The following is a 12,132-nucleotide window of genomic DNA, read 5'->3' as shown; positions in this document are numbered from 1 at the left end:
TAACAAGTGAGCTAACACAAGCACCGAGCTAACGCTAGCGCCAAGCTAACGTCACAAAATGCATTTTAATAGAGTCTTTTCGGAGACAAAAACGGCAAAATGAAATGACTAATGAAAACTTTAGACTTAAATTAAATCACGTAGGCCATATCATCAAGGATCTAAAATGAGCACACAGCGCTAACATATGAAGTCTGAAGACGGTGCAACTGCTAAGCAACTGCTAATGCTAACAAAACAATGACAGGGACGTCTTATCATCACACTTTTTAGCGTTATTTACAGTTTACCGAAGTGCTCTGTTCGTCGTCTCCAAAGATAGAAGGAATTGAACCCTCAATCAGACAAAGTCTTTCGGCAAATCCTTCTTTATACTGGCGAAGCGGTCATCCTTGAAGTGCTTCGCGCACACAAAAATGACCTTACCCACAGATGTGGGTACATTTCCGTGAAAAATAAAACTCAACCAGGCACTTTGAAAAGGTTCTGATGCTGGGAGACGGTGTAATGAAGCGTGTGGGTTACTACATCCAACAACCAAACATTTTGACTTATCTTCTCGTAACTTCGGCATCCTTGAGCTTGGACTACAAAATAAAAGCGAGAAATAAAAATGGCGGATTGCTCGAACCCTAACCCTATACTGTGACGTAATAGTTCAAAAAACGTAATAGAGAATAGAAAAATCAAAACAGATTGAAAAATATGAGCAAAACAGAATATAAAGATATCTACGGAGCACCTGAAGAGACTAATTTGATTTTTTTCTGTACTTCTAAACACTCTAAATATACAACAAAATGCATTTAAGTGCTAAAAAAGTGGATTTAGCATGATACGTCCCCTTTAAGTGTTTTTTGTGTCAGTCTTTGTTGTCATTTTGTCTTTTATTTTGTGTATTTTTGTGTACTTTGTGCATGTTACTTTTGATTTGTCTTTTGGGAGTTATTTTGTGTATCATGTTAGCATAGCAACTTTTCGGGATCACCAAATCTGGATAACCAGAGCTCATCCTTTGTTTGATGAAGGGCGCTTAAAAGCTTTGGAGACCCTGACCCACCTCCTGCATTCTGCCACAACCAGAACCAGAACCAGAACCAGCAAACAGGATGTGCAACAAGGGACGCAGTAGTTAGTCACTATTTCTGATTTGGATTTGTTTTGGATTTCAAAAACTAATGATGCCATTGCCCATACTTTATTATCCTGTTTTATTAATGTATGTAGCACTAAAAATAATATAAAAACAAAACAGTATTTTTGATTGTGATAAATATACTGAAAATTAATTAGTGACAGAATTAAATGTATCATTTATGGTCAATATTGACAGCTGTTTGGGGAATTATTTTATGAAGCCACACTCTTTCAACTGCTGTAGACCTATACTGTTATAGCCTACCTAATCACTGCAGTCTGATGAATGAACAAATCAAATAAAACCTTATGAACAAATTTGATATCTTGTAAGCTATACTGCATGATCCAAATATTGTATTATTTGATACACTTTTAAAGATTCATTACATTTTGGGCCTGAAATTAACACCGACTCTGCCCTTCTCAATGGATCAGTTTAATCCAGATATTTTGGATCAAAGTGATCTCAATCATACTAAATTATTCTGACAAACCCAAACTAAAGGTTTGATCCGGATCAAAACCAAGATTAGATTACGTGATCTAATCCTATTATGTAATCATTTTCACGATTTGATCCAATCCGTTATCCAGAATCTGAGCTGATTACTTTTGAACAACTGGGCCCAGTACCTTCCATGGTAGAGACCGTTAGAGGCCAAGATAAAGGTGACAGAGAGGTCAGTCCGTTAGCTGAGCTGCACAGGAGCAATATGGCAGGGGTGGGCAAATTTATCACAGCGGGGGCCACAAACATGTGATTATCAAGTAGTCATTTTGTGTATTTTTGTTGCCAATTTGTGCGTTTTTTGGGGTCACTTTCTGTATTATTGCTGTTGTTTTCTGTATTTTCGTGTTATTTTGTGTAACTTTGTTTGTTAGTTTGTTAGTATTTGAAGCTATTCTGTAATATGTTATGGTTTTGTGTGTTTTTGGAGTCATTTTGTTTGTTTAAGTGGTGTGTGGTTGTGTCTGTCTTTGTTGTCATTTGATGTTTTATGAGGTTTTTTTTGTGTGTTTTTGTGTACTTTGTGTATTGTGTTGGGCTTCATATTCCTTCCAACTTTTTGAATAACAATTTTTGGGGATTTGTTTTGGGGACTGCAAAAAATTAAACCGAGGGCCGCATGTGGCACCCGGGCTGCTAGTTGCCTATGTCTGCATTATGGTGAATAAAGGGGCACCAGGAAATGCAACAGATTCTGCTGCCATTCAAACAAGACAAAGAATCAGAGATTATAGGTAAGTCTGTCTGTATAGCATCTTTAAAAAGTGACACATTTCAGATTCGACATTTTGAAGTCTATGTTAGCACATGTAGCCATCAGGACCAGTGACTCATTGTCGAGTGTTTCAGATGTTTGTCAGTTGATCCTTTTTTCATTTATGTCTTTGGTTGTGCTAAAGGCCCATTCACGCTTGTAATTAATAATTAATTACAATTAATTACAATTATGAAATTGTACACCACAAATATTAAAACCTAGATGTTCCTGGATAAATAAGAATAACAAAGAAACCAAGAGATGTGAAACTAAGTGGATGATAGATCATGTTTTTTTGTGCAATCATGTTTTCACTGCAAACAATACCGGGCATACCACAGCAGTACGACTTTAATGATTTAGCATCTGAACCGAAAGCATCCACATGCTTTATCGGCCTGGGCTGATAAATCAATAAATAAATAAACTAGATGATAAATGAAAATAAAAACGGAAGTTTTCCAGCCTCGATAAATTAACATATGCATGTGTATTTGGCTGCGTGCCTGTCGGCTGCAGAGGTTAGCAATAGCAAAGGATATAAAACAACAGATAACTCAGTCGGTTCTAATAATTTCTCAGTAAACCTGCAGCGTAATTACTCTAAAATAGTACATGACGGCCCGGCAATCTTACAATTAGGTAAATCAAACAGTTATAGTCTGGTAGATGCGGCAACTCTAACTTCGGATTGCTACAGTGGCTACACCCAGCGGCTACACCCAGCGGTGGAGACGTAAGCGTGTGATCGGAAGCACGCACGGCACACGTGTACACATGAACCAGGGTAGACGGTCTTTAAATCCTTAAAAAGGTAAAGTATTAAATTTGATGGAGACAAATTTAAGGCCTTAAAAGCTTCATATTTGAGAAATTGTAGCATTAAATATGGTGGTACGCCTCAGTGCCGGTGCTCTGAAGTGTTGTGGATTTTAAACACTGTCTCTGATCATCACTGTGACAATTCTAATAATGTCAGCAGCACAATATTTTGATATAGAATAGAAATAATTAATTAAGCCAAAGATAAACATAATTTCAGTGTTTGTCAAACACCTACACACACAGGTTTCTGGGTTACTATAGCAAATCGGCTCACCCCAGAAATTATATATTATTTGTTAGTAGTTTGTTAGTTGACTTAACTGTATTGTTATTTAATTGTTGGCTCTGGCACTTATTAACACTACATGGTTAAATTGCAATAAATAGGTTTAGTTTTGGAGTCAAATGTGGTTTTTCCTTAGAAATAAAAGCCAAATGCTTGATCATTTTACAGCCAGGTCATTTTCGTTATGCATTATTTGTTTTAACTGGTTAAAAAACGCAAAAAAAAAAAAATAAAGACGATTAATTGATCGATAAAATGCTAGATTAATGGATTCCAAAAAGAATCAATAGCTGCAGCCTTGGTTGATTTATCAACATTGCTGTGCGTACAACTGCAGTACACCCATCTATCCATTTTCTGACCTGATTGCTCCTATTTTTTTCAGGGTTGCGGGGGTCTGCTGGTGCCTATCTCCAGCTCTCATTGGGCGTTAGGTGGGGGTACACCCTGGACAGGGCACCACTCCATCGCAGGGCAACTGATGTACACATGTTTGATAAATATTGATTGTTCTGTATTCAAGCACATTCTAAATTCCAGTCCTACACATAAATGTAGAACCTTTTTATGCATAGATTGATAAATGAGGCCCCAGGAGAAGAAACAGGGTGCTCTCCACTTTGTGAGGAAGGTTAGCATCAAAACTAGGATTTAGTGGCAGATCAGGGAAATGATCTGCCACTAAGATCCACTAAGACCTGTTTGTTTATACTTCCATGAAAGCTGTACACGACCAGGGTACGACGTATGTTTTAGGGTCAGAAATGGGGGTGGTGGATTGCAGGTGCTCCCATTGCTGTGGTTGAGTTGCTTTTATGAGTTAATTTCTCTATTGGTAGTTTTGCTTATGCTTGCGTACATTTTATGAGAAGTGGGGTCATTTGTTGCATTTCTAAACCCAACCATTACTGAGTGAATTATTATCTTTTTGTTTAAAAACAATCAACGAAAAAAAAAGGATAGTTGACCACAGGAGCATCCCTGAACAGGAAGCAGTAACCATTTCAATGGTAAAAAAAAAGAGGTCAAAGATGAAGAGCTGGACCACACCGGGCCTTGATATGATCTACACATACATGATGTTAACTGGACTCTGTGAAGGTCTAGCAGCACAGACCAACCAACTGCTGAGGAATGGGAACCTAGAATGACTGACCCAAGGAAGGACAGTCATGATCATGAAGGACGCCCAGAAACGTCCCATCCAACTAGCAGCCAATGACCGTTCTCTCCTAGGACTCTATGATTTCCACGTTAACAGAATTGTGACCGAATCACAAAATCAACCAATGAAAACGGAATCCAATGTTGAACGTGGAAATTGACAGAATGTGGATGAAATGTCGTCACTGTGAGGCAAAAACTGTTTTTTTTTTGTTTTTTTTTAATGGGGAAATGTTTCCGGGTATCGTTTATTGGGTGCAGTATCCGCCCCCCTCCCACCCTGGCTGCTTCAAACACCGTCTAAACTAGTGTTTCTCAAACCTTTTTGGCCCAAGTGCCCCCCTTTGTCCCACTGCAATGTTTTGCTTAGAAAACTATTTACTATTTAATAAAAACTATAGTGATAACACATATTTTAATGAATCTCATTTTGTAAATACATGGAAAGAAACAGTATTTTTTGCAGTGGTTCACAACCTTTTTTGGATCGTGACCCCATTTCGATATCAGGAATTTCTGGCAACCCAAAGACATTTATTTTCTAGAATTTGTTTTTTTTTTTTTTTTTTTTCATCATGTTTGAGCTCAGATATATATATATATATATATATATATATATATATATATATATATATATATATATATATATATTACTACATTTATATTTCACAAAGTGAAAATATAGAAATACAACTGTTTAAGATTATGTGTTGCTTTAATTAAAAAAAGAGTGGCTCCTGAATAGATTTCTTTTTATACTTTTTTATCATTTCTGGTCTTCTCACACCTTGGGCAGGACCAAGACTGACACTTTATTTGTTCATTTCTCTCTCTCTCTCTCTCCCTCCCCCTGTAGTGTCATCACGTAACTCTAGGGGTACACGTACCCCCATTTGAGAAACACTGGTCTAAACTACCCAAAACACCATCTAAACTGCCAAAAAACGAGCCAACCAGTTCCCGCTTTACTTTAATGTGTAGAGTCTTAAACATTGTAGGTTAATAATGCTTCTGATACTGAAAAATATTCTGGCCCCTAGTGGTGAAATAAATGATGCATCCTTGTGTCCATTTGTTGAATCATTACGGTCTGGAATGATGTCATCAGGATCATTTAAATTACATTAATTTAAGTTCATCAAAACTTGCTCAGATTCAGTAAATCATTGATCCTTGAGGGTAAACTGGGTGACATTAATGCTGCTCTCATACATCATAAATAAATAAAAAGGAGCAGTCAGAATAATCCATGTGAGTACAACTTATAGCTACCTTTTAATTGTAGATTATACATACATTTTTGTTTAATTCTGGTCTACTTTTTTTTTTATTAGTATTTATTTTGATTCCTCACAGGAGTTAAAAACTAATATTCTCTGAAAAAAAATGAAATGGATTTTATAGGGCCCTGGAAGCTTCTATCAGGCATCATAGTGGCTATGATATGCAGATGTAAGCAGAAACATGAAGAACCTAATCACTGCTACTCTACATGTTGCACTAACCTCATCCAGCTCTGAAATGTAAATGGGCTTCTCCTCCAATCCAATGGGCATTGGCTCGTTGGGGGGGATCTCCACCTCCTCATACATCTTAGTGTCTTCTCTGTGGATTCCCTCTGGAAGCAGCATCTGAAAAAGCCCACAAAACAGTCTTCAAAATGCTCCAACATCTACAACTGTAGTGACTTTTATTGGAAAACAATTGATTCATTGATTAACATTATTACCACTTAATCAATAACAAAAAATACAAGTCCAACGAAATACACGACGATAAAAAAAGTTATTCCAAAAAAAAAAAAAACATCATACAAAACTATAGAAAACACAAAAGTACACAAAAAATCTCCATAGAACATTCAAAACTAGAGAAAAATACAGAAAAGGACCACAAAAACACACAAAATAACTCTTTAAATAGATGAAATCATTACAAAAAACATACAAAACTATATAAACAGCACAAGAAGACAACAGAAATCCATAGAATGACAACTAAAATCCACAAAATTAATCACAAAAACAAAAAACTATAGGAAAAGACAGAAAAAGACAAAAAAAAAAAAGAAAACAGAAAATTGCAAGAAATAGACAAAAATAATTCCAAAAAACATACACAAGAATACAGAAAACACAAAAAGACAACTGAATATACAAAATGGCCAGAAAAATCCACAAAATGACTCCTAAAAAATACAGAAAACTTTAGAAAAGGACAGAAAAAGACAACAAAAGGTTATGAATATGTGTTATTGGGACTTTGGTGATTTCCTATTGCAGTATTCTTCTATGCACGCTTACTGGAGACAAAGTGCGATTTCAGTTGTGACATATTTCATTGAAATATTTGGTGTTATTTAATAGCTATTGATGATTCTAGAGCGCTTATTTTAGAAATAATAAATGTTGCAGAAAAAGTTATCAAACAGAAAACACAACAAACTGGGAAACACAACAAACACAACACTAATAAAAAACAACTGGCCGATGATTTATGAGCACTTTTTAAAGTTTAACGTAAGAATCAAACTTAAAAGAATTTAAAAAATCATTGTGTAAGTCTTACCCTGGCTCCTCCGACAAATGCAGGGGTCTTGGTGGCTTCTGCATAGCAGTCATAGACATTTGGATAGCGAATACGCTCGTACACTCGTTCTCTAGCTAGTATGGGTTCCCGTCGAGCATTCAGCAGAGCCTGCTCTCTGCAAAAACACATTAAGGAGCACAATATTAATTTGTGAAAGAACACAGGGAGGCATTTACCAGGAATAAAAGATTCAAATGCCAGTTTCCTCTTAGTGGCAGAGCACAAATGAATGCGATAACTGTTGGAGACAAACATCATTCTTCATTTTCATTTCACCCTCTGTGGTAAAATGGAATAGTCCTGTTGATGGATGATTCCAATGAAAGGCAAAGATGTGCAGCATTAGGTTCCGTCTTAAAGTGACTTACCTCGTCACTAATCTCTTCTTTCACACTACAATAGATTTGGTCACGCAAAGTATTTAATTAAACAGATCGCTGATTTTTTTGCCCTCTGAAATTAAACTTCAAAGAAGAAAAGTTTCAACAATCTGGTAAGTAATTTATTTTCTTCAGACAGCGTCCGAGTCATAAAATGTTCAGAAGTTTGTCTGTTTGGTTGTGGATTTCTGCGGGTAAGCAGGAATCAGACGGACAAAGAACAAAGGCACAGAAGAAAGAAGAAAAGAAGGACTTAGGACATACCGCTGGGCTCTCATCTCTCTGGGGTCAAAGGTCAGGGGGAGCTCAAATGAGTCAGCATCATCTGTTCCTTTCCCTTTCTTTCGTTCTCTTTTCTCCTCCCGCCTATACAGCTTCATCATGTGCTTCTCCTGCTCAGACTGGATGGTAACCTGACATCCATACGTTGGTTTGGTCCCAACATCTGAAAGACAACGACAAACACGTGCAATGTAACAAACAAAGGGGACACAATCAAAACCTTTGCTTTACTGGATGGATTTCTTTTTCTTACATGTCCCTTAGATATCACAATACCTTAACTATACACCAAGGTCAACAATGAAGCAAAAGGCCCAAAATGAAAAACATGGGCTACATAATGAAACAGGAAATTCATTGAAAATGTTTGGAGATATAATAACAAAAAGAAAAAAAAAACTTATTGGTTGGAAAACTACAATTGTGATGAGAGATCCATTAGAAAAGGTCCCATGTTATGCTATTTTTCACCCATCTCCATTTGTTCATAGAACGCCAAAAACGTAGTATTTGAGGTTTATTTTCCCAAACTCACCTGTTTTACAGAGTTTTAGCCTCTGAAAAGTCACTTTCTGAGCAACTCTACACAAACAGGTTGATTTGCGGCCTGCTTACGCATATTCATGAGTGGGCGTGTCTATAGACGTGACACAAAAAATGTGTTTAATGGTATGTACACCTTAAACACATTACAATTACTTTTTAGAACTATTTTATACCTACGAGCATAAACTATGGAGAGTCGGCATTTTGAACAGGATATTACGCACTTTTGTTGATTCCTGTTAGCTGTGTTCTGTTGATCTAATGTTTCTGAACAATGGCAGAGTCTAAAGCCAATGGTTGTTATAACAAGAAAAAACACCTGCAGAAACATTTATTTTGCATTTCTAAGTCAAATAACGACACCAAGTTAGAGTTTGCCAATAGCCAGACGTTGGCTCCATAATATCGGTACAGGATACAAACTTAAAACGTTTCAGTTCGGACAAAATTCGGTGATATGCGAGGACCACTTCAAGCCAAACTGCTGTGAGAGGCACCTGTGAGCTAAGCTAACGGGTATGAAGCCAAAATTACGTCTGAAACCAGACACGGTTTTGAATTCATTTTTTCACAGAAAGTCTCAATGCAGCTTGTAAACGTACTCATTCAGAGCACTACTACGTAGAGCTAACAAGAGAACTTATCTTACCATGAACAGATATCCTTTCACGCAACTTTCATTGCAATTGCTAGCCATATTTTTGCACTTCCAACACAAAACTACACAGCCGTCTCTCATTTCTGCTGGTAACAACAGTTCTATCCTGACATACTCAGTAATCTCACAATAAAGCCCAGTGTGTACACAGAGGACATTTTGTGTGTAAATATATCTATAGATACATATAACTTGTGGTCACGTGCAAAACCTCAAGTTTTTTGACACAAGTTCAGGTTTTGAGCCTTGAGGGCAGGTGTCCTACTAGCCACAGACAGGAACTATTGACTAAACCCTTTTGATGTATTACGGTTAGCACTCCTTGTACAAACTTATTTTCTCTCATATATAGCGCAGATTTTAGGAAGGCTTTTTTTCCTTCTTTTCTTTAACTATTGTGGTATTACAATAAAAATAGTATGGTCCTGTTGGTGTTGTTATCATTAGAAGATAAATGATGTAGCATAGAGCAGAACCAATAAATCTTAAGACAGATAATGGGCTCCTGGTCACACTGTCATGACCCCGCAGTGTGAGCGCCACGCCAGTGACCTGTGGCGGCGGCCTATGATCTGCGCCTGGTGCAGACGTCTCCTGTTGATGGTGTTTCCTCATCAAGATCTTCTGCACCCAGCCATCTGCCATTTGTCCTTATTTAAACCCGTCTGTGCATGAGGTAGGATTTGTTTTATGTTTTTTATACAAAGCATGCTGAGCTACAAATTTTATTTGAATAAAAAAAACTTTCTGTAAATAAAGTTTGATTGATAAGTCTAATCAAATTTGAAAAGCAGTCAGAATCAGAGGTGTACTGATATATCCTACTCATGTAGAAGCACCATCACTTAATAGAAATTGTTCTCAAGTACAAGTAAGTCATGCATAAAATACTCAAGTAAAAGTAAAACGTAGCTCAATTAAATAGTATTCAAAGTAAAAGTTACTAGTTACGTTCACCCCCCACATTTATTTTTGATCATAAATCTTGCCACGGTTCCCACGCATAAAAAGGAAGAGACCACATTGCACATTGGTAACTTTTTTTTTGGAACTGTTTGTGAAAACGTAGAATTCTTTTTTGAACAAAATAACGCCAATGAATTCAATTCAAAATAAATAAAAAATTCCCAGGCTCTAAGTATAGCTACATTTATTAAGCCTAAAACTGAGAAAATAACCTGCATTTAATGCTGTTTTGGCACGGTACGTTACATTTAATCTGATTGGTCAGCTTTGATGTGATGCATTTGATTGTTGTCTGGTCATTTAATTTTTTGTAGTTTCACAATGTCTATAATTTTAAAACAAAATAATATAATTTACTTAGTGACGGTTGGGTGTAGAAATGTAACTAATTACTTTACTTTTAAAATGTACTAGTAAAATGACCAATTTAGAAATGTACTCAAAAAAGTGCAAGTACCCATAAAAGCAACTCAGTTACAGTAAGAGTACTTGTAATCTGTTACTTTTACCTCTGGTTAGAATAGACAAACCTAGGAATGCTGGGAGGAGCAGCATGGGTTAACATTCCCTGCTGCAGGCCCGTTTGAGACACAACAGCTCAATAAAAGGTAGAAAGGCTCTTGAAAACAGATGAGATCTGATGATTGCCTCGTTGCCGCGGCTGATTGACTGAATCATTTCTTCTTTATCTCATCACGCAGCTCTTCACGTTCCACGACCTCCCCTCCATTCTCACAGCTCCCCAGTCTTCCCGTCGGTCTCATCTCCCTCCCACTTCTAAAGCCCTTTAACTCTGTCACCCTCAATGTTCCAATTCCTGTCTAAAGTGCCCCCCCCCCCAACACCTCCCCCTCTCTCTGCATCCCCAACAGTGTCTGGCTCTAGCACTCCTACATTCTCATTTCAAAGATCATCAAGGAACAACAAAAGCAGAAAACAAAAACATCTCCTGAAAGGCTGGTTGTTTTCTTCTCTATTCGTTTTCACACCCTTGTAAATGTGGCCAGCTATGATCTTGTCAAAACACATTTGAAGAAAATTGATTTTGGCTTTGTTCTCTAAATAGAAGAGTGTGGACAAAAACAAAGGGTGAAAGCACCATCATGACTACTTCCTCATATATTAGGATATTTATGGTGCATCCAAGGTCTATTTAAGGGATGCTAATTCCTTATTTAGTCTATTTAAGGGATGCTAATCCTATTTAGGGAGCCAATATTTACCAATGCGCAACATTGTCTAAGTGACCTATTTCAGAATAACTGGATGTTATTTAATGAAAAATGTTTTCTAGAAAATGAACAAGAGAACCAGACAGAGGCTGCTGATGTTGTTTTAAAGCTGAGGGGAATAAAGTCATATCTGGCTCAGGCCTTTGAGAGGAGTTTTCCTCCTTAATCAAACTTTTGTACAGCATAACTAAACCCAAAAAAACTATTTTCTTGCTGAAAACCAAAGTCATTTGGTATAAAGTAGGGTTGCTGATTGATCCTCGTACAACTCTTGACATTTTAGTCCAAGCATTTAAAATTTTTGTCTTATTTTGTTGTGAAAATGTAAGAGTGACTGCCCTCTCGAGGTGGAAATGAATATTTTGATAAAATTTTGCTATTGGCTGAGAATGTGGTGGTGATGTTTTGGTGGCTTCTTTCATCATAAACCAGCACTGTTGGCCCCGCCCTTGTGATAACCACTGGTAGGACAGACTTGTATTTGTACTTCCTGGTCTCTCAGCTGAACTCAAGGAGGATCTACAATCCAGGGTTAGTTGTACACTATATGTCTGGAGTCGTGATGCATCGAATTTCCGACCACTGAAAGTTTTCAGCCAAAAATGGCCCAAAAGTGCATTTTCGGCCAAAACGCTTTTCTCCCCGGAAAAAGCAGACCGAAACAGGATGTTGTAGAGATGTGAGCAAACAGTGAGGTCACCATGAGAAAAAAAAAACGGAGAATGAATGAGCAGGTGCAGAGGAGGACGAGGAAAAAGAAAGAGAGGGATAAATGTTTTGTTTTTGGCTTTTTGTGGTG

The 12,132-nt window shown here is 37.2% G+C and overlaps 1 protein-coding gene across 2 annotated transcripts in view; it reads right to left on the bottom strand.

The window, feature by feature from the left end:
• Positions 1–12,132, bottom strand: part of ascc3 (activating signal cointegrator 1 complex subunit 3) — a 370,966-nt gene that overhangs the window by 147,150 nt on the left and 211,684 nt on the right. Inside the window, exons 6-8 of one of the 2 annotated variants that reach the window (XM_028470287.1) lie at positions 7,914–8,094; positions 7,249–7,384; positions 6,186–6,311 (exon numbers count right to left, since the gene is read on the bottom strand). The exons of the other annotated variant lie outside the window; for it this stretch is intronic. Of the exons in view, the coding sequence (XP_028326088.1) occupies positions 6,186–6,311; positions 7,249–7,384; positions 7,914–8,094 (443 nt within the window). The remainder of the gene's footprint in view (positions 1–6,185; positions 6,312–7,248; positions 7,385–7,913; positions 8,095–12,132) is intronic. 2 annotated transcript variants of the gene reach the window in all.

Source organism: Gouania willdenowi, chromosome 16 (genome assembly GCF_900634775.1).
Source record: "Gouania willdenowi chromosome 16, fGouWil2.1, whole genome shotgun sequence".
Lineage (NCBI taxonomy): Eukaryota > Metazoa > Chordata > Actinopteri > Blenniiformes > Gobiesocidae > Gouania > Gouania willdenowi.
The sequence above is the reverse complement of the archived record's forward strand: the minus strand, read 5'-3'. Positions and strand labels throughout refer to the sequence as shown.